General features: G+C 41.5%; 2 protein-coding genes across 2 annotated transcripts in view; one reads left to right on the forward strand and one right to left on the reverse strand.

Moving 5' to 3' along the window:
• Pex3 (peroxisomal biogenesis factor 3) overlaps positions 1–6,667 on the forward strand; it is a 53,896-nt gene extending 47,229 nt beyond the window's left edge. The window contains exons 11-12 of the mRNA XM_003465645.4: positions 1,093–1,189; positions 5,510–6,667. Of these exons, the coding sequence (XP_003465693.1) occupies positions 1,093–1,189; positions 5,510–5,593 (181 nt within the window). The 3' untranslated portion in view covers positions 5,594–6,667. The remainder of the gene's footprint in view (positions 1–1,092; positions 1,190–5,509) is intronic.
• Positions 6,668–11,314: 4,647 nt separating this feature from the next.
• Fuca2 (alpha-L-fucosidase 2) lies at positions 11,315–25,119 on the reverse strand. The gene is made up of 7 exons (XM_003465633.5): positions 24,860–25,119; positions 21,967–22,154; positions 18,124–18,463; positions 16,345–16,555; positions 15,975–16,165; positions 12,509–12,617; positions 11,315–11,586 (listed from the first exon to the last, which is right to left on the reverse strand). The coding sequence occupies exons 1-7, from the start codon at positions 25,069–25,071 to the stop codon at positions 11,446–11,448; spliced, it is 1,392 nt and encodes a 463-aa protein (XP_003465681.2). The 5' UTR covers positions 25,072–25,119; the 3' UTR covers positions 11,315–11,445.
• Between the last annotated feature and the right edge of the window lie 999 nt (positions 25,120–26,118).

Here is a 26,118-nt window from a genome sequence, read left to right on the forward strand (position 1 = left end):
CCAATTCTGAAGACCAAATCTAAGAAATAGACTTTTTTTTATATTTATCTTGAAAACAGTCAACTTTCTAAGTTTCCTTACAGTTCTAATAAACTGTGAATTTGCCTATGATTTTTCTAACTTCTTATTTTTAAAAATAATACTAGTTTTTGAAAGGGAGAGAATAAAACTCGTTATATTAAGGTGACATGATTTTATACTTAAAAATCCAAATCAACTAAAACATATAAAATTAGGCTCCTAACATGAATCTGTAATTATAAGTACTGTTAATACCACTCTGAGGATTAGAGGATAGTTCACTTGTTAATTTTAAAATCTGACAAAGGAAAATAAAGTTTTCTGCCCAAATCACAGGCAGAGAATATGCAAGAAATTATTTTAAAAGATAAGCAATGAATGTGATTTTCCTATAAAATGTTTAAGATGCTAATTATCAAAACAGTATGTTACTTGTAAAAATGCTGAATTAATGGAATACCATGTAAATTCCAGAAACAAGCCCTGGAATTTACATGGTATTCCATTTACACATGGAATTTACACACCAAAAAAAGGAAAAAAAAACTTAATACAAAGTTTAAATGCAGAAACAATGCACAGCTCGAGGGAGCTGATGATAAATACTGCCATATGCAGAGGACAGATCACCATACAATCGTTAAAACAAGTCAGCTAGGGATGGTTGACCTCTGAGGCACGAGGATCACAAATTGGAGTGTAGCCTGAACAGCATAACAACTTAGGGAGCTCTGTCTAAAAAAGAAAAAACAAAAAACAGACAAAAACTTTAATTCTTTCAAGGAGATGGGAAAGCACTTGTAACGAAAAAAAGCAAAAATAGTATACTTGGGGAAAGTTACAATTTTCTGTTAAAAATAAGTACATAAAAGCATGCATATATAAGAATTACCAGAAGACATTATCCATTAAGTCAAGTGTAGGTGTTATTTCTAGGTGATATAATTGTGTTTAGGTTTTGAAAATACATTTTTGTATATATTCTTCAAAGATTATATATTACTTCTCTAATTAAAATGTTAAATGCTTGTGAGATAATTTCAGGAAATAATTTCTATGATGATTTTTCAGTTATTCCAGTGTCAGCCTGCCATTAGCTAAGATAATTCCAATAATAAATGGGCAGATCCATTCAATTTGCAGTGAAACACCTAGTCATCTTGTTCAGGTAAGAAGAAAGCTTTGATATCGTTGAAATGTATTTGTGGTATTGTTATGTTTCCTAGCATAAAATGACATTCTCTTTTGTCGTGTTTGTTGGAAAGAACCACAAACCTAGAGCCCCGTGTAGCATGTCGATGGAGAGCCCTGAGAAGAGTAATGTTCCCTTCATCTGTAAGGTTGGAGTGCTTTTTGCACGGGACCTGCCAGTGTTGGTCTGCAGTGAGTCCAGATATGTTCTGGGGGCAGCCGAGTTTATATAACATTCAGTTGTACATTAAGCTGTGCTGGGAACATTGAGGCAAATCACTGATCTAGTTTGTCAAAGTTTGGCGAGAACTGAAAAAAATTTATGGGGAAATAAAGCATTTTAGTAATTAATGAACTGTCACTGTTAATAGTACTTCAGTCTGCTAACAGCTACATAAACAATGAGTTACTTAAATTTTTCACTAAACTACCTACCACTCAAATGCAGTAAGTAAAACTGATGTTATTAAAATAATTTTGAATCTACATGATTTTTCCAGTCATTTGTAAATGAGAACTGTATTATAAGTAAAAATGTACACTGTTTCTCAGTTGCAAACTGCTGCAGTAATGTGCAGAACAGAGACCCTGAGGCTTAAGTGTAAAGATGGCAGCTGCTGGTGCCATTTGCCTCAGACATATCGATCGTGTCTTCTGTGTAAGCTTTGTGCTCTCTGGGAGAGACACCAAGGTTAAGGTCTGTGTTTCTCCCTTCCCCTACAGTCATTAGCCTGTCCCTCCATGCGCATTTGCCGTCACTGCCTACTTCAGGCTTCAGGTCTGGAGGCTCACACTGCAGGGGAACAGTGAACAGGGCTGGCCACAGGCATGACTTTGAGCTTCTTGGGCGTGTCAGGGAGAGAAAGGCATGGGGCTTCTGCCACATTCAGCTTGCTTTACCTTGCTGTACATCTACAGAACTCCCTGGTGTAACAAGTATGCTGTTCATATGGACAGAAAGTCAAAGTAAAACAATAGCATCAGGCTTAAATATTAAATAACTTTATTACTGCATTATAATTAAAATCTATGTAATTAACAATAAAATCAAAGAATCTCAATCTAGTAAAAACCCTACTGCTATTAATGTTACATAAAGGTACATTAAAATGTGAACTGGCATTGATTAAATGTATACATTAGGCCCTTGATTGACCTGGCTTTCACCAATTTTTTAAACTGTGATTTCTGTGAGTTAAAATTCCAAATGGTCTACTTAACCCAACAAATTTGTCAGATGCCCTGTTATTTCTATTACCTTTTGTAAAGCCCTGATTAAAATGTTAACTTACATTAAATCAAAACATGTATTTACACTGAAGTTAACTTTTGCGCTATTGCTGCTCCTTCAGTCACAAAGATGTAGATATTGTGTCTAGTGCTTTCAGGATTGTAAAGGCCCAGAGACTGACAGAGCTCTTACCTGAAAGGCTGCGATCACAGTATTTTTAGATTTTGGATTATTTTGTATTTTGGGATATTTGTATGTACAAAATAAAATATTCTAGGGATGACTTTCCAAGTCTAAGCATGAAATTCATGTATGTTTCATCTGCACCTTATACACATAGCCGGAAGATCATTTTATGTACTATTTTTACCACATCTGCACTTTGACTTTGACCTACTACGTGAGGCTAGGTGTAGAATTTTCCATTTGTTGCATCCCATTCATAATCAAAATGTTTCAGACCTAGAGTGTTTCAGATTTGGGGTTTGGGAATTAGGGGTGCGTGCCCTGTGGTAAATATTTTAGGCTTTGCACATCGATACATTCTGTGTGGAAATTGCTGAACTCTGCTTTGGTAGCATGAAAGCATCAAATATACATGAGCATGAATATGGCTGTTTTGATCAAGCTTGATGTACAGAAGTAGGCAGCGGAGGATTTAGCCTGCCAGTCCTACTTTGCTGGCCCTGGGGCTAGAAGATATTAGAGTGATAGTGTAGCTGGGAGAGGTAGGAAATGGGAAAGTCAGAGAACTGTTGAAAGAGCTAATTTTATATTATTTTCAGATTGCTTTCAGATCACAATAGGAGGCAAATTATTTCAGATTACTTGCAGATGGCACAAGGAAAGAGCATTTGTAGTCTAAACCATTTTGGTGGTGCATAATTTTTATCTCAAAACTGAATACATGTTCTGAAGGCCTCAGCAAGATACAGTAAACAAACAAAAAATACAGTAAACAAGTTTAAAGTCCTTGCTGTAGAGCAGGAGCAACTATATGGCTGACGACTGGTAAAACTTTTGTAAGTTTCATTGACAGCAGCAGTACCTGTAGCCATTACACGGCTATGTAGCCGTGTAATGGCTACATACCTTTTGGCTTATATATTAATTTTGGCTGATTTCACATAACGATGTTTCTCAGATTTATTCCTTTTTTTTTGTACCTGGGATCTAACTCATGACTGCGCGCTTGCAAAGCAGGCGTTTAGGTTGCTGAGCTAAATCCCCAGCCCTTAAATTTATTAATATACTTCTAAGTGTAAAAACAATGACAGTCCGCCAGTGTTTAATTATTTTAATAAATAAATATAGAAATGTTTTAAACTCAGAGCGTTTCCATAACTCAAAAACCAAAACTCATTTACACAAAATGGAATCTAAACTATAAAAATACACAAAATAAGTTAAGCACAAAATTTCCTATATCTGGCTATAATATGGCTAGTAGTTATTAATTCATTGTTCCAAGATGCATATGGACTTCTTTGCTATCACCCATATTTTGGGGTGTTCAGCCTGCTTCCACGCCTGACTTGACAGGCACTTTTTAGCTGCCATTAACTGTTCTGAAGCTTTCATTTGTGTCATGTGAGATAATGTGATTTGCTCTTCATTCAAAAGATTTTCTGCTTATGTTTTTTCCTCCTTGCCTTTGTCTTCTCATTATCTCAAAAGACAAATTAAAATAATGGTACTTGGAGCCAACAAGAATATAAACATAAGTACAAACAAATGCTCTAAATCTGGGTAAGTACTAGGTCTTGTATGGATCTCCCAAACGATCCAGTATATGTGTGAGTTTTCTTTTCAGTGTTCCAGAAGTCACAACACAGAATTTTCTCTCCAGTTCTTTGTTCCCTAACGGCATGTCTGAAGACCCTGAATAAGCATTGATCTAAAACTATGTTTGACTGCACAGCCGGAATAAATAATTGAAACTGAATACATAAAATCTCTAATAAGAGAATTTAACCATGGTCTGATTGAACATCAGTTTACTTAAGTCTCACGTGGGTTTTCTGATACTCAAGACAGAACTCAAGGCCAGGATGACTTCCTGTGTCCATGCTCATGGAGACTCTAACCTCTTGTCACGTACCTTTCACCATTTGGTGACTCCTGTAAACCTATTTTCAGATCAGCAAATGCCAGCAAAAAGCACACTTTTTAAAACATTAAATTCTCCTTTACGTATATTTTTAAGGAAATCAGTATCCAGTTTTCAAAACCTTTTAAGATCAAATTTTTGAGATAGTAATCTTGCTTCGTTGTGCATTAAATGTCGAGGTGTAACGGGCTACTAGTGCTACTACTGTGTGAAGTAGAAGTATCTGTGATTACTTTTGAAGACAAATGTATATATTTTGCTCAATACTGTTGTAGTTCATTTCCTATGTTCATATTTGAAGGAAATGCTAGATTTCAACTAGAAGTTAATGAAAATAAAATATTTTTCTTTACATTCACAAATTTTATGGAAGGTAGTTAAGAGCCTTCATTCTAAAGTGTATATGTATAGTTTTGTAATGGGTGTGTATAAAACGTATACATTTATACAAGGCATATGTTAGCTCGCCTAGAAAGTTATATTCCTCAATTTTAGTATTGCGATCATTTACTGAAAAGAAATGTGTCTAATACTGGACACATACAAAAATCTGCATAAATACTGAGGTATTTTCCGAGTCAAACTTGAATACTTACCCTACTCTCTTTTATATAACGACCCAAACAGGCACCCAAGGTGGTGACACACACCTGTAATCCCAGAACTCTGGAGAGCGTGAGGCAGGTCACAGCTCTAGTTCAGCCTGGGAAATTTAGCAACAACTTGTCTCAAAAATAAAATAAAATAAGTAAATAAAGGTCAGTGCAAAGTCCCTGGATTAAACCCCAGTACCACCAAAAAGAAAAAAAAAATATTTTTTTCCTTAATATGGTGTTTTCTTGGCCATATATACCATAAACTTAGAGCCAAATTCACTGCTTGGTTATAGAAACGACTTCAGAATGAATTACTTATGTTTTTTACAAACATTAACCTTATACTGTCATCTTTGCCAGGATCTCTTGATGATGGAGCAAGTGAAAGACTTCGCTGCCAATGTGTACGAAGCATTTAGTACCCCTCAGCAACTGGAGAAGTGATTTTTTTCCTTCGTGAAAACCTACAGTGGAATTCATTTACTTTTAAAAATATATGGAGTAAGTCGACTACACCTACAATTTGTCACCAAAATACCTAATAAAATATATTCTTAATCCAGATCTTCATTTCATAATGAAATAGATTCATTTGGCATTTAATTTTTTTTAGATCATCAACAACACTTTTGCAGACATGACTAAGTATACACGGTACAAATATCAGAATTGTTTATAATTTGTCACACTGTGGATTTTTAATCCAAACCAATATGAAACTACCATAGATATATTTATTTCTACACACAGAGGTGTATGAAATGCAGTGGACTTTGACAGTAATACTGAGGAAAACTGTTTGGGAAATAGGTCTACAATGTGTGAAGTTTGAAAATATGCTGTTTAATCATGAAGTTTCATGGACTGCAGTAATCAGGAGTAAATTGGACTTTTCTCGAGTTACCTTCCAAGGAATAATTATTTGTCTCATCTATACCTTGATGGAGGACTTTTCTTCTTATGAAATTAGTGAACTTTTAACAACCATAATCAGCTGTTCAGCTGTATTTTTCCATTTTCTTTTCTTTTCTTTTTTTTTTTTTCTTTTGCTTCGCTGTGTTTTCTAAGCTCCGTTCACAAGCCTAGGAAGTTACACAGTGATGTATAGGCTTAAACTGCATAGACGCTGTTTTACTGGCAGCTACTGATTACTGTGGTGGTTAGGGTCGAGTTGGACCTGGTGGACCTGGGGGTGCCCCTGGGGATTGGTGGAGCACAGTTCTAGGTTTGTGTGTGCGGGGCTCCGAGCCGGGCCTAGACAGGAAGGAAGAAATCTCTGCCCTGCCCTTGGGCTCTGTGCTCTCTCCTGGCTTCCCAGGGGCCAGGGACTCGGAAGCTCTGTTCTGCTTCACTTCTTGCCTTTAAGTTGTGGCGCTGGGTATTATAGCCCAGAAAAGAGGAAGCTGACGAATACAATTACATAGTTTTATCCACTTGTATGTAAATAATTTTAATAACTTACTTTGTATTAATTTTGAGTACAATCAATGCGTATTGCAATAAACTATTTTAATACAACTTGATTTTGTGGAATGATTACTTTTAAGCCCTTAATTTATGTGTTCCATACAGCTCATGCCGTTATTTTAGAAGAGAGGTCAAGCAAGTTTTAAGGTTCATTTTAACTGGTGATACAGTTAGTACTTTCTTTTATTTAAAAGTAAATAGCACTGCTTTCCGAAAAAGAAGTGAGTCGCTATGTCTAGGAAATCAGCGGTTTGTACTTAGAGGAGAAATTAGGACAGAAGTAAATGAATCCCTATCATTTATGTATTAGATACATTTTCAGTAATAGATTTTGCTTAACATCATTTTTGTCCTTCAGCATAAGCAGATATCTAAATAGTAAAGTGTGGAAATGAATTGTGAAATTTCTGCTAAGGCCTGGTTGGACCCAGAGAGACCTACTAAAGTCACTGTCTAGAATGTTAAAAAGCAGGTGTCAGGGTAAAGACAAGGGCAAATGCCCCTTTTTAAAATCTGACAGTGGAATGACACTATCATTTCTATTAAGGGTAAAGGAAAAAATTGCATTTGGAAAAATTAGTGAATAGGGCATGCGTGTGTTCCAACAATATTTACTCAGGATTTCATCCAGGAAATTTTTGAAATTGAATAGCTATGGCCTTATAAGGAGAAAAGTTGATTAGCTGAAAACTGTCTCCTGGAATCATTGCAGTCTTTAGAGCTGTGGCAGGGAGACAGCCGGATACAACCATGTGTGTCTTACGTTACGCTGTATGTATTGGGCAATAGGCATTACCAGTTTGCCTTCTAGTTGTATGGGAGCCCTCTTGTCCGAGATGCTTAATTTAATCTGAGTAATTTGTGTGTGTGTGTGTGTGTGTGTGTGTGTGTGTGTGTGTACGAGTACACACACAGTTTAAAGAATAAATGTTTAACCTAAAATGTAAATATTTTTTAGTTGCCAGCGATTTCCCATTCCACCAGGGCTTTTTCTAACTTTTTTTCAGAATGTGTCCACTAAGCTGGGTCATTAGTGGCCTAGTACTCAGCATAGCTGCTGTCCCCTGTAGTCTGCTGATAGCTGTTTTATAAATGTCTTTCTTGTGCAAATAACATGTACTTCATTTCATTTCATTTCATTTCATGGGAGTGAACCAGAATTTCAGAATTCTTGTAGATTTGTACTATTTATCCCATCTTTTAGTACTCTTTTGCTCCCAATTAATAACTTAATTTTCCCCAGCATTTAAAGGTGTGTTAGCTTTCCGTTGCTGTGACAAGATAACCTGAGAAAAACAGTTTAAGGAGGAAAAGATTTACTGTGGTGCAGCTTCAGAGATTTCAATCCATGGTCAGCCGGCTCCATTGTTTCTGGGCCCAGGGTGAGGCAGAAACATGATGGAGGATGCAGTAAAGCTGCTTACTTCATGGCAGCCAGGAGGCAAAGAGAAAAGGCCGGGAAGGAAGGAGCCAGCAACAGTCCCTGGGGCTCATCCCATGAGCCACTGCTTTCAACTGAACACCGCCTCCTACATTTCATCACCTCCCACCAATGCCATTGAATTATGAACCACCAATGGATTAGTCTGCCAATGAAGGTAGATCCAACCACCTTCCAAAAACCCTTTCGCTGGTAATCAGCATCCCAGCATAGTGCAGCCTTTGGGAAACATTCCCAAGCCAAACCACAACAAAATGCAACCAGCTTTGATCTGGGTTCCAAAGTATTGTTTGATTTTCATAAAAACTGCAGTTCTTCATGCATGACATCAGTTTATGTAATCATGGTTATTAAATGTTCAAGTGCCGTTGTCAGTTCGGTTCAGCGCAGTGGCTTAGAACAACTGAAATTTATTCTCTTACCGTTCTGAGGACTAGAAATTAAAAATCAAGGTATCAGTAGGGAAACGTGCCCTGAGGGCTCCTTGGAGTCCTCTTAACTCTTCTAGCACCTGGTGGCCCCAAGTATTCCTTGGCTTACAGCAGCTGCATCCTAGTTTGCCTCATCTTTATGTGGCCTGTGTCTCTATCTCCTTTTCTGAAATCTCTGTCCAGCTATTCTCATTGATCTGTGTGAGAGCAGAACCAGAGGGTGCACCTGTGTTGCCACTTCCCCCAAGCATCAGTAAACACACCTCAGGGAGGAAATGACAGCCTGCTTAATCCAAGAGCTGGTCACCTGGGTACTGCTCAAAACTCTACTTTTTCTGTCATATAAATGTGTTATACCTGTGTAGAAGTTTGATACTAGCATTTATTTTGTTTGGAAATTTGGGGGGAAGAGTCTTCCCTGTCTTTTAATTAACAAAAATGAAATGAAAATTTTTCATAATTCATATTTATTGGAATAGCCTGAACCTTTAGAGCAACTACAATATCTGCAGTATGGGGCTCATAAGAAAATGAGTTAAAATCATATTAAAGTTATATCCATATAAAAATGGTAAAATAAACATCAACGTCTGAATTTCAATTATTCATTCTTAATAATCTTAGGGTGGTTTACCTTCAAACGTTTAAGCAAATATTTAAGTAAATCAGAAGTTATTAAAATTCTAAGAGCAATTTTTCACCTATTAGTAACTCTAGGGAAAGGATTCACTAGAAGATGAAAAACTATTGGTTTAATTAGATAACAAAGCCAGTGAAGTAGTATACTCTTATAATCCCACCCCTCAGGGAGACTGAGGCAGGAGAATGACAAATTTGAGTCCCAATTAGGCAACTTAATGAGATTCTGTCTCAAAATTTTAAAAAGGGCAGGGGATGTATCTCAGTATGAAAACTGAGTGCTAAAATAAAACCCAGTGCTAAAATAAAAAGGTATCTAATTGTCCTTACACTTCTTCTCCATATCACATGATTTTAAGCATTCTTGTTATATTTATAGACCTAGTTATAGTATATTTTGTGTGTAAGCAAGCTATACTTTAATTTAAATGAATGTCTTATTTTTATGTCCAGTTAAAGCCAAAGGTCAGCGCCCCTGAGGGCTGGCGTGTGTGTGGTCACGGAGCTCCCTCCCAGCTGCGCAGCAACTAACGCCTCCTCTAACCCTGCTCTGCTCAGCTGTTTCCCTTTGCTCCCTTCATTTGCAGTTTTAAGAGGTGAAGTTGGGCATGACAGCGACTTAAGCAAATGACAAAGGTTTTTTTTTTTAAATGACAAAGTTTTAGTCTCAAAATTATTTTCTTTGAAACAACAAATGATTACAATTTAAAAAAAAAAAGCTCTGATGACCTTTTGTGTTAAAGTTAGTACACATTTGCAGTACGCAATGATCACAGTCCTCTTGGGGAGTTGGTTGTATAATTCCCCTCTTTTCAGCCCTCCCCTGCCCTCCCACCAATGGGTGGTCCCCTTCCCTCCTACAGAAGATCTAGTTTCCCATTTCCTATTTTTCACTTGTTCATTCGATACCATGAAAATCTCCAATAAAATATTAACTGGTAGAGCTGTTGAAGTATTTAGTCAAATACTGTGTCAAGATCTGAAATATTCAGTGGTGGCAGTGAGTACAGTCACATGTGTCTGTAACCCCAACTATTTAGTGAGAAACTGTCTCAAAAATATTTTTAAATTTTGACAGTTGCAAGAACTTCAATATGAATAATTTTTTTAAAGTTTCCCATCTGAACACAATTTTAGGGTAAAATAATCATGTTTAGTTTCACTAATTTTTTTAAACAGACAGCTGCATTAATTAATGTGACAAACCCGTAACACTGCAAGTAAAGAAACAACCATGTTACGATCTTATGTTGAGAGGAATGAGTTTTTAAGTTGGTTCTTCCTTACTTATATCAAAATCAACACTATCTGTGGTTCATTCTAGGAATTCCAAATAGATTTCCTAATTTTCAACTAAGTTTTCAACTTCCTTATGAACCTCAAATTAGCCCATCTTCAAAAAAAAAGTTTTATCTCCACCCCACCCCACCCCCAAAACTCATGACCTTCAGCTTGCCAGGCAGGCGCTTTGCTGCTGAGCTATATCCCTGGCTAAAAACCCTAATTTTAAATTGTGATCTCAGCAGTGATTTTAACTTTGCGTATATCCTATAGTAAACATATATTAATTTTAGAAATAAGAGGAAAGGACAATGATTTTTATAAAAGGCAATCACTAGTTACATTAGACATGTAAATAAACCAAAGTTTATTATATATCACCTAAATTGTAAACCAGAGCTGCCATAACAAAACCTGAGCCTGAATAACTCAACTGACGGAAATCTGTTTCCACACTGTCCTGGGTGCTGGAAGTCTCAGACCAAGATGTCAGCAGATTTGGATTCTTCTGGCACCTCTCTCCTTGGCCTGGCCCATGGTCAGCTTGTTGATACTTCTTTTTCCAGGGCTTCCCTTGTGTATGTCTACCTCCACTATCTCTTTTCTTGATCCTTACCTGTTCTACTGGATTACAGCCTCATCCTTCTGACCCCATGTAACCTTAATTACCTCTTTAAACCTCTTTCCAAATATACTCACATTGGGGGTTAGGTCTTCAACCTAAGAACCTAGCGTGTGGGGGGCAGATTTCAATTAACAGCACAACCGTTCCTAGCCAGGATAAATCAAAGTATTTCCACCTCCGACATACACATGGAAAAAAAATCAGTGTGAAGAAACTTCAGTGGCAAAGTACACTGAAAAATGTAAATGGTAACATAAACTGGGAACATTAATAGGAAAGAATTTTCCCAAGTAATCACTTGATTCTTTTATTGATCAGTTTACATTCACTTGTAATTCTCCTTGCAGTACAGTTCTAGAAACCTGACATTTCCAAGTTTAAAGGTAACTGCAGCACGGCCTCCGGCTGCACATCAGATCATGTTCGTTAGTTTGAGGGCCCAGCCCCATCTGCTGGGCAGCTGATGAATGCTTAGCTGTGGCAACTGCACCGTCACGCCACTTGGCTTCAATGAAGTCCAGGAGAGTGGCGCTCCATGTCCCAGGAGTTTTACCTGAAAGTAGAAACATAAATGCAAATGTCTCCGGATGAACTGCTTTCTCAAAAAAAGAAAGGCACTGTACATAAAAGAGTCCTTCCTTTATGCTTAGTGAGTCACAGGGTGTTTTAATTCTTGATCCCACTGAGGGAATACATTTATCTTGGCCCTCTGTCACTCTCCAGAGGGAAATAAATGTGTGGATTCTGGGGAAGAACTACAAAGGTAGAAAGCAGTTAGAAAATGCTGAAGAAAGGACCAGGGACAGAGAATTAACTGGAATCATGGATTCTTCAAGAGTGTATTGTTTAATTTCTATGTGTTTGTATAATGTCTGTGGTTTCTTTTGCTACTGATTTCTGGTTTCTTTGCACTATGATCTGCTCATATTCTGTATATGAGAACCGATGTGCCTACTTATGACACCAAATGTTTGGAGGAGGCTCCCTGCTCTTAGCCACTGTTCCTCTCCACATTTTCCAGTAACTTTCACTGATCATACAACAGTTTAATCAATTGTTGCTGTGCTTTATACCCTCGGTTTTTACTATACCAAAATGAATTCAAATAAGTGGTTATCTGTGTATTTTAGGATTATTCTGAAACATAAAACTTTGTGTATCACATGGATCAATTAAAAACCCATGAACTTTTATGATATCAATTTGTGCTAAAGAGAACACAGATAAAATTAAAAGATAACCAGTGTCATATCCAGGCTTCAAAACAGAAATTAAATATTATAAAGAAAACTTTTCTTAGGAGAAGTTTCAAAAAGTTCTGGCCAAATATTTACATTGATGAAAATCACTTTAAAGTTACACTTAGATATAAAAACACATATAAGGTTCCCCTTGAAACTAAAGCAAATTATATTCTCATTCCATTATTTTAGACAGAATTTAAAGGAGCAGTGAAGATAAAAATTCCCTCCTACCTCTGTACGCCCTGGAAGAGCATCCGGCTGGGCAAGAACCAGCTGTCCTGAAATGGGCCATTTAAAGAAAATGGCATAGACTAAGTTTTCCTTCGGCTTAGATGTATACCTGATGAAAAGGAAAAATGAAGAGCATAGAAACAAATTATTACAGCCCATCCTTATTAATGGGTCAGATCTGGAAATATTTTCAGGGCTACTTCCATGTGGCAAGTATTTACCAATGTCTCCCATAATAAAAGAAGGAAAAACAGCCCACGATGGTATAAAAAGCACCTCTCTTTTCTACTCCACTACTAAAATGAAATTCGTGAGAGGGAATGGTTTTCTTAAGCCAAGATTCCTCTTCAGACTGCACTCAGGGACCCAACAGAGGAAGACAGGGTGCAGGAGTTCAGGGTGTACGCAATAGACTCAGTATAATGCTGGGCCAAGGATCCAACCTGGACGAGGAAGAAGAGAAGGGCGGAGGGCTGAGGGGCAGGATTGAAGTTTTAAAGGACAGAATTAAAGGCAGTCTGATCACGACAGGGTAGCTCCCCTCGGAAGCCAAAGGGCCACACGAAGTAAGCCAGAATGTAAGAGGTGCTGGGCAGAAGAGTGCTTCAACCCTAAACCACGGAGGCCGCAGCTGCTGCTACTGCTGCTGCAAGATCTAAAGCGAGACCAAAGGAAGGGGCAGCAAAGGTAGAATGGCCAGCGCCCCAGCGCACAGACAGGCAGCAAGTCGGACCGCTGGACTGCTGGGAACACCACTGAGAAGTAGCTCAAGATTTGTTCTGGGAGCAGGAGCAGGGAGCCAGGCTAAGCTCCAGAAGGATTTTAAAGTTTGAGCTAGGAGAGTGCAGATGACCACAAGCAGAGGGCCGAAGTGGTGGCAGAAGTGAGCTCCCAGGGAGGAGGATGCCAGGGCCACTTGGGCAAGGAAGGGGGCAGGAGCACAGCACTCAGCTTTATAAGCCTCATGACACATTTTGGCTTTACTTATATACTTAAGTGCCCCTAAGTATACCCCTTACATAGCCAGAGCCCCGCTACGTAGTTCAAACCTACCTTGAACTCCCTATGTAGACCACAATGATCTTCCTGCCTCAGCCTCCCATATGTTGGGATTACAGGTGTTTGCCACCACCCCCAATTTTGGCTCCTGTCTTGAGGGACTGATTTCTTGAGGGACTGATGGTTAATGATCATGACCTCCCAGACCAGAAACTCTTACAGTCAATTTCAATCACAGAAACAAATTCCAAAATAGAACTGAATCTATCTGTAACATAAGGGTTTAGTACTGAGTCTTCACTGTGGCTTCTCCCAAACCCAAGATTTTAAAACTATACAACTACTTGCTTCTGTCTAAATTTGCTTTTTTTTTTTTTTTCTTTAGTGAGCTGGCAACATGCGTAAGTTTTAAGTTAGGTAACACTGTGCACAGCATTTTGTCTAACTTACTGCTATTTTTTGTGTGTGTGGTGGAGTCTGGCTTTGTAGTTCAGGCTGGCCTTGAACTCATGATGATCCTGCTGCCTCCGCCTCCTGAGTGCTGAGATTAAAGGCGTGCCACTTAATTTTCTAATCCTCAATCAGGCAGCACTGAGTACCTTCACTAAGGCTGCTCTCATATATATCCAGAAGCTGCATCAAAGCCAGGTCTATTTGTTCAGACCATTGAAGGCAGATGTCTTGTGCTCTGGGTGAACGATTTGGGGATGGCAATGTGCAATGTATGTACCATTGTTGCTCCCTGATTGATGTGTTTTGAAATTTTTAGATTTTTTTCTTCTTTTTTTCTTTTTCTCCTTGAAATAAAATGGATTTGGAAAAAAAAATAAACTAAAAAAATGAATTCAAGGTCCAGAAAAAATTTTTTTAAAAAACAAAGCCAGCACGCACAGACTGGCTCAGATACTGACACACACAGCCCTCCCCCAAGCTCAGAGAAACCTGAGATAAACTCTTCAAGAAGGTATTAGGTGAAAAATATAAGGCAGTTCAGATCATTTTAAAGAGATTTCAGACGAGTATAAACAAGCAGCAAGTTTTTAAATCACTTGAAATAATGCTGTTCTTTTGTGCTGACTTTTTCTGTTTTTTTTTTTTATTGTAGTGCATAATAAAATTTACCACCTTGAACATGTTTAAGTATGCAGTTTGGTGGTAGTAAACACAGGAGGAATTTATGTGGCCATCACCACCTCCTGTCTCTGTAATTCTCTATTCTAGGTCCCTCATATAAATGGGCTCATATACCATTCGTCTTTTTGTGACTAGGTTATTCCAATTCACACAATGTCCTGAAAGCTGCTATATGTTGTAGCATGTTTGAGAATTTCCTCCTTTTTCAAGACTGAGTATGTACACGCGAGGGCCTTCATTCCTACTGCCTTTTGCTTATCCACTCATCTGTAAATGGCTCTTGTGTTGCTTCCACATTTCAGCTACCGTGAATATAATTCTGCTATGAACACAGTGGAATTGCTGCATCACAGAGTGATTCTATTTTGAGTTTTGGGGGGAACTGCCATACTATTTCCCGTAGCCACTCTACCACTTTGCACCAACTGTACACACACCCTGACTGACATTTCATTTCTTCCCTAACCCTAACCCTAAGTGGTATCTTGTATTTTTGTTTGTTTGTTGTTTAGTGAGGTTTTATATTTATTAAAGGTAGGAAAAGAAGTACAATCTGCAGAGTATGGGCCACTGAGAAAGAAAACACAGTGGCCAGTTTGTTTTGGTGGTGGTGGTGGTGGAGACAGGGTCTCACTGTGTACCCCAGTCTGGCCTCAAATTTGCTCTCCTACCTCAGTCTCCTGAATGCTGGGTTATAGGTGAGAGCCACAAACCAGCTCACTGCAGTTTTTATTCTCATTTTCCTAATGAAGCATGATGTTCCGTATCTTTTCTCTTACCTGCTGGACATCTAACACCAACATAATTGTCTAGGTAGGGGGACAGATACCTAGTGCTTCTTACCTCTGCCATGTTCCTGGAATATTCTTTCTTTTCTTTCTTTCCTTCCTTCCTTCCTTTCGTACCAGGATCAAACTCATGACCGCATGCTTGCCAGGCAGGCACTTGTGCCGCTGAGCTAAATCCCTGGCCCTAATCGTCTCTATTTTAGCTGATTTTAAACTCCTGTTTTCTCTGCCCTCAGACACCTCATTTGCTAATATGATGGGATATGACCTTTGCAAAAGTTAGAATTTACTGAACAAACTAAATAGTAGTCTGATAAAATGTGTCGGCCAGTAGGACATATCTAGAGATGACGCAAGCAGAATGGGACAAACATTAAATACTCAAAAACATGCTAATTCTTCCCTTTCCTTCTCTTGAGTAAAGCTGGAAAATGTGTTGGATAAGCAGATTCATCCAAATTCTTTTTTATTCAGATCTTTTCATCTCTGAGAAATTTTAAATGCTTTCCTCTACCAAGTAGTGGTCAATGACCAGAAAGACTTACCACATATTTGGGGTGAAAGTGTCATTCTGGAATCGCCAAGGGTGGGTTCCATAAATGGCTTCCCCATTCACTTTTAACCAGGCCCCCATTTGTCTTAACCGCTCCTCAAAGACTGCAGAAATGGTGCCATCTAGCGTGGGCCCAATATTCATCAGAAGATTTCCTCCATAGGCAACCGTTTCCACAAGTTGCTGACAATGTAAGAATGAGTACAGTTCTTAAGTAGATTTTTTTAAAAAATTCCATTTTCCATGAGTTCATACATGCCCTGTGTTAGTGGGCCACTGAGCTGCCCCAATTATAAGAAATATCCCCCACTCCTCACTAAGAAGATGACAGTAACGGTCTCTAGCTACACATCTTACTGTACCTTCACCAGTTCTTCAATCGTAAGATAATCAGTGATTCCTGCGTCCCTCCTGTAGCCCCAGGAAAACTTGTCTATTGTCATGCAGTTTTCCCACTTATGTAACAGCAGGTGCCCCGGGCGGAAGCGATCAGCACAGGTGTAGTAGCCGCCGTGTTTACAGATGCAGCCGTCTCCCCAGCGATCGTTGGTGACCACCGTGTCCCGAACGGGGCTGAAATGAAAAGTGTAATCTTATTAAAGTTTCTTTTTTTAACACACACACACAACAATGGTATCACTGAAAAGAGGGCCGCCTGTACCCACTCCTGAAAAAGGATCATGGCGTAATATACACAGTGGGAAGCCCATGGATCCGAATCAAACAGACCTGGGCTGACTGCAGTCCTAGCTGTGCCACTTTCTAGCTCTCAGACCTATGGCAAGTTACCAAGCTTATGTGAGTAATGAATTTTCTCATTATTATTTGAATAAACGTAATTAATATAAAACAGCCCAATGCAACCAGCACGAATAGCACTCACGAGTTTCCTCCCATACAGTGCATGGTATTTATACTCAAGATATTTTCTTGTCCAAGAACTGTACAATCTCATAAATGTATTCTAGCCTTTCTTTCTCTCTTATAACTGTGGCGAGTATTTAAGAATCTCAGAAAAACAGTGTTGGACTGGGGATTTAGCTCAGCGGCATAAGCGCCTGCCTTGCAAGCAGGCAGTCATGAGTTCGATCCCTGGTACCAATAAAGGGAAAAATAAAAACAAAAACTGAGTGTTGACCTCAAGTGAAATGTTCTCACATTTTCTTACCTTTTCCCTTGGGAGGAGTTCCTCAAGACCCTGCCATTACTGGTACCCAGAGTTCTCTGCAGGGCTGGGGATGGAACTCGGTGGTTGAGTGCTTACCTAGCACGCACAAGATCCTGGGTTCAATCCCCAGTACTGTAGCCCCCAAAAGCTGAGTGTGGTGTCTGTAATCCCAGCTACTCAGAAGAAAAGAGTTCTCCAAAATATTTGTATCTGTGCCTTTTGTGGACCCTGGGAGCCACCTGACTTCATAACACAATACCAAATGCTTTCTACTTTACATGTAAATATGGGTCACATCCTTCAAGCCGAAGGGAGAAGCTCAACCAGCGCTGCCTGGTCTCACACTCGTGAGCATGGGAGGAAGCGACAGGGAAGAACAGGAAGAGGCAAGGATGAAGGAAAAGAGGACACAGGCAGAGTGGCAACTGGGGAAAGTTAACAGGATAAAAAGGAGCAGAGCCAGTGTGGTGGCACACGCCTGCAGTCCTGGCATCAGGCTGAGGCCGGAGGATTACAGCACACTAAGGCCAGCCTGGACTACACAGGGAGACCCTGTCTCCAAACGACAACAGAAAGGAGTAAGAATTGAAGAGCACATAATGAAAGTCATGAAGTATGGGCAGGAGTAGAAGATGGAAAAAGGGACCCACAAAATGAGTCCTGGACTTTCTTGATCTTGTGACATTTTTTAGTCTGATTTCAAAATCAAGCAACTGGTTTGTCCTTCACTTCCAATTTGTTCACACCTATTACACTATTTGAGTAGTGATACCGCTAATAACATTATTTACAATGATTCCTGCCACAGCGGGGAAATACGCTGCTTTTGAGGAGTTCTATACTTTCAATACATCCCTGATTTATAATCTCATGCATGAATGAACTTAAAATATTTCAAGAAGCCTGGGAATTCAAATGTCTTGCACATTTTAGGAGGATCTGAGGCAACGCAGGCATCTAACAGCACACATACCTTTCATTATAGAGCCAGGCTAAGAAGCCAGTGCTGTTCCAGTAGGAATCCGGGGCACCCCCATCTCCATCGGCCCACAGGACCTCGGGCTGGTACTTGTTCACTAACTCATAGAGCTCTGGCAGCATCTTAGCAGTTGGAAATTTTTGCGCATGGAAGGAACTGGATTTATCCTCAAGAAACAGTGGATGAAACCATTCAAAAAGGGAATAGTACAGTCCAAAGTGCAAGTTGGTTTCCTTCCTAACAGCCAGCTCGAGCTCCTTGACAACGTCCCTCTTCGGCCCCTCATCTACAGCGTTCCAGTTCCAGGAATACTCAGAACCCCACAAGGTGAAGCCTGAAAAGTGACAGAAAACACTCTTGTCAGCATTAGCAAGTTCACTCTAATCAACTTCTACCATCAAAAATACTAGAACAAGTCAGAAGTGACTGATACATAACTGCTTCTACAAGTAACTGTTTTGTGGCATCTTTTTCATAGTATATTCTGCTTTTGTAAGAGAAACAAATGAGAATCTAAACAGGATGAGGTGGAGATTTTTATAGGTGAATTTCATCTGCGTAGTCTGTGCTATCTCTGATACTTTTTCTCTTAGACTCTGAGATCCTTTGGGGAGTAGTATCATGTCTGCACTGTCCCAGTTATGTCCCAACCAACTGCTAGCACAGGGCCTAACGTCAAATAAGCAATCAGCAAGAGCAAATCATCGCTGTGGTAGAAACATCTTACGCGTCTATTAGGGCAGACAATGACCACCAATGTGTACCATGCAAGATTTTTATCTGTCTTCTCAACCAAAGATTAGGGCATGTTGCCTTGTCTTAGAATTATCTATTTTTATTTAGTATGCTCTCAGACCACTAGTGCTCAAGTGATAAATGTTCTTTAGCTTGATAACTCATTTAACCATAGGAGAAAACTCACTATTTCCAACTAGTTCTGTACTTTTGCAGGCTCATCCTACTCTGAAGTCTCAAGTTTGGATGCTGCTCTTTAAATTACCCAACAGTGAAGAATCTACCAACTAAGTAAGAAAAATAATGCACACCATTACATGTGTGCTCTGAAATAATTTACATTTTTACAGAAATTTTCATTTAGGTTGATAGTTGTTCTGGGTTTTTATTTGGTACCAGTCTCAGGGGGGTCAAACTCACGACCACATGCTTGCAAGACAGGCGCTTATGCCGCTGAGCTAAATCCCCGGCTAGATTGGTAGTTGTTCTATTTGGATGTGTTAGAAGAGATATATAAACAGAAACATCTAAGAAATACTATAAAAGCCTCAAAATGTCAGCTGGTGCCTATTATTCTACTAAAGTGCAAAAGAATCTTTGCAAATAGGCAATAATAAGATGCTTTATGGATCACTGTACTCACAATGAATTAGGACAAGTCTAAGATGGACTCACTCTTCAGGTTCATTGTGAGATTTTAAATAGCTTATACTTATTCTAAAGTTATGCTGTGTCCTCATCCGTTTTTTCTCCACTGGATCTGGTACTGTGCAGCTTCTGGGTCTTCTCCAAAGTCCGGATGATCAGGAAAGGTAAATGTTTTGAGTCTGTTCAGGACAGTGAGGAAGCCACCACAGCACCGCTGAAAACATTTGTGACAGAGTCCAGAACTGCTTCAGAAAGCGGCAAGAATGGTGGTATGAAGTGTTCAGTGCGAGGGTGGGAAGCACTCTGAGGAAGGTTACTGGCAGTGTGTCTTTTACTGTGTCATTTTGTTTTTGTTTTTTCACTGGTTTTTGGTCTTTTTTTTTTTTTTAATCAGTACCAGGGATCAAACTCATGACTGCCTGCTTACAAGGCAGGTACTTATGCTGCTGAGCTAAATCCCCAGCCCCCTTTTCATTGGTTTTTGAGACAGCACCTCACCGTATAGTCCAGTCTGCCTTGAACTCGCTATGTGGCCCAGCTGGCTTAGAACTTGGTGATCCTTTTGCCTCTGTCTGCTGAGAGCTGCATCACAGTTTTTAAAATGTAAACATTCACCATATTTTTTTAGCACAGCTTGTGCCATACAGCTTCGAGAAGTTCCTAGCTATCAGGAAACAACAGGTTCTCAAAGTAAATACGATTTAAAAATGTTCATGTTAGTAGAAAAAAAAAACCTATAGGAAAAAATCATGAAGCTACCAGATTATGGCAAAGGAGGAGAAGTATTTCCATAATTTTGTTTTGGTTTTCTCCTCCTACTCCACCCTTGGGGGAAAAAACAATGAGGTAAAATGTCACACATTAAGGCAGAGCAGGTCACGCAAAGGAAATTACTTAGTACATTAGCATCAGGTTACAACAAGAACTGTTGACAGCTTCCTGGTCTCACAGATACTGAGTTATATTAGGTGAAGTCCAACCAATTTTTGGTTTTTTGTTTAATTCGTATTTTGGGATTCTGTTTTGTTTTGTTTTGTTTTGGGTGGTTTTGCAACAGGGTCACTATGTAGCCCAAACTAGCAGCCACGAACGTGTGGTCCTCCTTCAGCCTCCCGAGTGCTGAGATTACAGCGTGTGCTACCTCATCCAACTCTATCCTGTTAACACAGGAGCGCGGGGTTGTGTTTTATGCGTTCTTCGCAGCACATTATAGCTCTTAATTGTTTTCCTGGCCATCCAGGCAATCTGCGTTACTTTCAATTCTAGCACCTTATCCTCCATTTGCACCATTTGGCCACTTGTCAGTCACTTTTCTTGTTGCTGAGACCACATACCAGGTGCCCAAAGTTCAAGGAGGAAAGGTAAATTTCAGCTCAAAGTTCACAGAGGTTTCCGTCCATAGTCAACTGGCTCGAAGGCAGGGTAGCATGGCAGAGGGGCATCACAGAGGAGAAGCAGTCCATGGCAACAGGGCAGGCAGAAAATCACAATCAGCAATAACAGCCCTCTTTCTGTCCTTATGTTCTAGCCAGGATACCCACCCATAGGATGGGGAGCACTCATACTCAGGACCGGCCACCCGTAATCCTAGCATCATTCCAGGAATCAATTGCAGCATCCTTAATCCCTCCCAACATCAAATACCTGAATCCTGCCACCTCTGAAAAGCTCCTTCTGTGACCAGTGAGGCTTTGGGGAAACATTTAGTCACAAGTCATGACACACACACACAATGGCACAAAATCACAGAAGCATAATTCACACAATGCCTTTGCACAATGTCTTAGAACAAAGCAAACGACCAGGCATGATGGCATACATCTGTAATCTCAGCACTTCGAATGCTGAAGCAGAAGGATTGCCATGGGTTTGAGGCTAGCCTGGTCCATCTACATAGTTAGACCCTATCTCAAAAAAGAAAAAAAAAAAGATGAAGCCAAAAAGCTGGATATGGTAGCACATTTCTATAATCCAAATACTCTCAGAGGCTAAGGTAAAAGGATCATAAATTCGAGCAATTTAGTGACACAGGAAGACACTATCTCCAAATAAAAAATAAAAAGTACTGGGAAGGTAGCTCAGTGTCCCAAGTACCAGAGAGACAGAGACAGAGACACATACTCAGAGAGAGACAGACAGACAGACAGAGAGGTGTTTCTAATAGTAAATTTCAAAGGGCAATATCCATCCCACTTCAAAGAGCTTTAAGCAAATCTTGGAATAAATGTGCATATAACTAACCCTGACCACTTTTCTTCTTGTTTTATGGAGCATACAATCTGTCTTTATTGCTATTGGTCCGCAGTGTAGGCAGAACACGTGGTCCTTAAGTTATAAGCAGTATCAGTCACCACTTCTGGTTGCTGTTAACAGAGAACCGACTCCAGTGACCCCTGCACTCCAGTCTCTTTTTGGCCACCGCCACGCCTGTTTACATCTGCTGGGTTTACTCACCTTCGTGATGTTTGGAGGTCAAGACGACATACTTGGCACCAGAGGCCTGAAGAATATCTGCCCACTGGCTGGCATTAAAGAATTTTGCAGTAAAGAGTGGTCCAAAATCTACGTATTTAAAATCCGGGGGGTAATTATCTTTCATAAAAGCCACGTATTTTGGTATCTTTTGGTTTTGCCAATACCACCTACAGGAGGAGAGGAAAGGCACATCAACAGCATAGGCACAAACCTTTGAAATAAGCACCCCAGGACCCTCTGGCATCTCCCCTCCTCGAATGCCACCCAGATGCTCCGTCACTTCCCCTTCACTTAGACTTTGCCTTAAGGAAATCTTAGGTAAACCAAAACTCCCCTCTTATTTTCCACCTATTCACTGTGACATCTTGTCTGCCACAAACTAGAACATTCTAGACAACACATGCTTTTAATTCATCACTCTATAATCACAACATACAGTATGTTCAAGCCCAGCCTTGGTCACTTGGAGACTTAGTGAGACATGGCCTCAACATGTGAATGCCCTGGTTCAACCCTCAGTGACACGCGCACGAACACACACACACACACACACACACACACACACAGATTACTTGTATTTTCTATGAACACAACATCAAACTCAAACTGCTTCTACCAAGCTTCACAAACAAAGTACACTGAAAATATCTCAGACTACCAGCTGGGCCAGTCCTCACAGAGCTTAAGCAAGCATCTCTGCCCCATCCTCCACTTCATCCACCTCCCCTCCTTTACTGAATTTCTACAGGGTAAGCAAGTCCACAGTCAGCACTGCATTCCAAAAATGACCAGGAGGCTTTTATGGCTGCTAAGTCCACTCAGGGCACGGCGAGCACTGTCCTGTCACGTGCTCGATCCACAGTGCCGGGTGTACTTCCCCTGTGTCTCACAGCTGCAACACAGATGCTGCCACGCTAGCGGCTTGTCTTGGTTACTCTTCTTGGTTACAAACACTCCACACCCAAAATGAAGGAAGGAAAGGTTTATTTAGCTTACAGTTTGGGGAAGTTTCAGTCCATAATCAGCTGGCGCCAAGGCAGGGTGGTGTGGCTAAGGGGCAACACTTCAAGGCAGCAGCCAGCAAAAGCAGCCAGAGCAAAATGGGGACAGAGCAGGTCTTTCTTCCTCTCTTACGCTGTGCATGAGCCACCCCAACTCCACCAGGGCTGGTGAAGCACTCATAAAATCTTGCCCTTCTCTTGCACAGGCTGAGGATGTTTACAAAGTAAGAACTCTGGCTCCCAGCTGAGTCTCTTAGTTACACTTCCAAACTTCTCAAGTTGACACAACCATGACACATTGAGACAGAATAAGAAAATAAAGAAGAAACAAAGTTGGAGTCAAAACAGCTTCCTTCCTCTCTGGGTGGAAGAAAAGGAATTATCTGTTCACTGCAAGGGGTTAATTTGAACCTTCTTAGCAACTTACTGTCATATGATACCCTACTGTCCTAACAGTCCACCCTTGGGATTGTCATGGGGCTAGGCTTCTTTGGGCTGAGGCAGCTTCTTCACATGGCTTGCCCCAGGCGCTCTTTGTTCTTGGGCTGCTCAAGTGTGATCAATTTCCAGCTTTAAGGGCTCCTCACAAGATGCCAGGCCAGAGGCCCAGTGGCTCTTAAAGGGAAGGCCACCCCAGAGGTGCGAGGAAGGGTGTCCTTCCTGAAGGCAGCAGGACCTACATCTTTGACTTCAAGGACTTCTAAACTTTCTTTTGATGCTGGAGATTGAACCTAGGGCCCCAGCCTGCATTTTTGCACTTTTAAAGTTAAATTAAACTACAATGATAGTACAAAATACAGAGATAGATGTTCTGTAGATGGGAAGGGGATCTAGAGATGGTGGGCGGGCAGGAAAGGGAGAGAAGAAATGAACAAGAATGAAGATGTCTTGCACCAGCTGCCCGCAAGGAGTGTGAGCACTGTGCACAGAAGCATGGGCCAATAAAGGTACATATTATAAAAACTGAATTACAAAACAGGAACAGAAAGCTGAGCACAGATACACACACGCATATCCACCTACACATGCATAAACAGAGGGCGTCTCTTCTGAAGGACTTCAGATTTCAAGCAATGAATCAAGAAAGGCATGCACAACCAGTCAAGAAGTTACATACACTTTTTAAAAAGTTTCAAGACAAAACCTAAAGTGCATCATACATATCCTTCTCGAGGCCTTTAAAAAAAATTCCAAAGCTAGGGAGATAGGCAGGGGATCACTCTGGTTGAGGCCAGCCTGAACTATGTAAACTGTCCCAAAAAAGGGGGCGGAGCTGGGGATATAACTCAGCCGAAGCTGCCTGGCAAGCACAAGGTCCTGAGTTAGATTCCCGGTACCAAAAAAAAGCAAACCAACCAAACAAACAAAAAACCCTTTTAAAAATTCCTGCAGGCGGGCAGGCTGAAACGTTAACATAAATAATCAGCGTGCAAACAAGGCGTGTGCACGCCTCCACCTGTGGTCCTAGCCACCCAGAGGGTTCCTGGGGCCCAGAAGTCAATGCCTTTCAAAAAACACAAAACAAAACCCCACCAATGTGTGTGCAATTGTACAGCCGCTTGCAACCGCAGATGTGCTTGAACCACAGTCTTCGGGCAGAAAGACTGCAAACCAACACGCGAAGGTCTGAGTTTCAGGAAACACAAATCCGCGGCTGCCTCACAAACCGACCGAGTTCCCTGGTGCAGCTCTCCAGAGGCTGCAAAGCCAGGCGCGGCCCAGTGTGTCCGGACACACTCGCGCTCAGACCGAGGAGAAACGAAAACAAAACCGCGCACCGGGCGCGAAGCGGGCGGCCGCGGCACCAGCGACCCCGGAAGTGCCGCGCGGGGCAAGGGCGCCGGGACGCCGGGCGCAGAGCGGGCGCTCACCAGAACCACTCGCTGCCGAAGCTGGGCACGGAGTACACGCCCCAGTGGATGAAGACGCCGAACTTGGCCTGGTCGAACCACTCGGGCAGCGGGCGCGCGTCCAGCGACTCCCAGGTGGGCGCGAAGGGCGCGGCGCCCACGGCCGGAGCCCGCGTGGGGCGCGGCAGCAGCAGCGGCAGCAGCAGCCCCGGGAGCAGCCGCGGGCACCGCATGACCCGAGCCCGCCGCGCTGCGCTTCCGAGTGCAGCCAGACGCGCCCCGCCACGGTCACCTGACCCGGGCGGGCTCGGTCAGATGACCCGGCTCCTGCCGCTCCCGGCTGGGAGTGGCTGCTCTGGGGCCGGAGGGCCTCCCTCGGGCGCGCGACCCAGACACTTGCTACCCAGCCCGCCTGTGGTTGCGAGGCTGACGCCCGGTCCACCGCCAGGAGGAGGCAGCGAGCCCTGGGACTCATCAACTGGCAAGGGAGACCAGGACCCTCGAAGGGCCAGAACTCAGAAGGCAGAGGCAGGGTGTCTCTTGTGACCTGGAGCTCGGAACGTAACCTAGGTCGTTCTCTTCCTCTGCTTTTACCCCAAGGTTTCGGGGTGATTGCACCCAGGCTTTCAACCTGGAATCGGTATTGAGTGAAACCGCAAGAGTGTCAGGTTCAGGTCATCTGGGAGTCTGCCTTTCAGCCCAGACCCCAGGCGACATCTCTTCTGAGGACCAGGGCTGCTGCATCAGACAACCTGATGACCCCAGATGGTGATCCGGGTGGGGGGAATGGTTAAGAAATCTGAGTGCAGGCCTGGAAAGAGGAGACGCATGAAATGATTTATCACGGACTCCTGCTGAAGCCATCTCTTCTGTGGCTAAAATACTTCCAGCGCAAAGCCAGAACTGCACCTGTTTCGAACTTGCAAATCCTTCCTTGGGTCACCTCTTCTGTGTCACTTTCTGCCACTCACTTCCTCCCTAGACTCCAGTGTCCCTCCTAACACCTCCTTCCAGCCTCTGGCTAGAAGTCCGTGCCATGGCCTGAGGTCATGGATGCAGACCTGATTTCCCCAGAGGCTGTGCGATTCAACAAGGCGGCCACAACAACAATCCTGGGGTCATCCTGCAGGTGCAGCCAGCAGCACCGAGACACCTTGGCTGAAGTTCTTCCAAGTCAGTGAACGCAGAAGTAAGTGACAGAAGTAAGTGAGGGCAGTTTCATCTCTACAGAGCTCATGGCTCCTTGGACAGCAGCCCACAACTTCCTGATGGCTGTCTGG

This window comes from Cavia porcellus, unplaced genomic scaffold (genome assembly GCF_034190915.1).
Source record: "Cavia porcellus strain 051 isolate PalLab524CR breed Dunkin Hartley unplaced genomic scaffold, mCavPor4.1 scaffold_22, whole genome shotgun sequence".
Taxonomy (NCBI): Eukaryota; Metazoa; Chordata; class Mammalia; order Rodentia; family Caviidae; genus Cavia; species Cavia porcellus.

Coding starts and splice junctions, on each gene's coding strand:
- Fuca2 (XM_003465633.5), bottom strand. CDS start 25,071: ATGCGGTGCCCGCGGCTGCTCCCGGGGCTGCTGCTGCCGCTGCTGCTG. Junction 18,464..21,966: donor GACCTCCAAACATCACGAAG/GTGAGTAAACCC, acceptor GTCACTTTTCAG/GCTTCACCTTGTGGGGTTCT. Junction 16,556..18,123: donor GCCTGGCTCTATAATGAAAG/GTATGTGTGCTG, acceptor TTTTCATTTCAG/CCCCGTTCGGGACACGGTGG.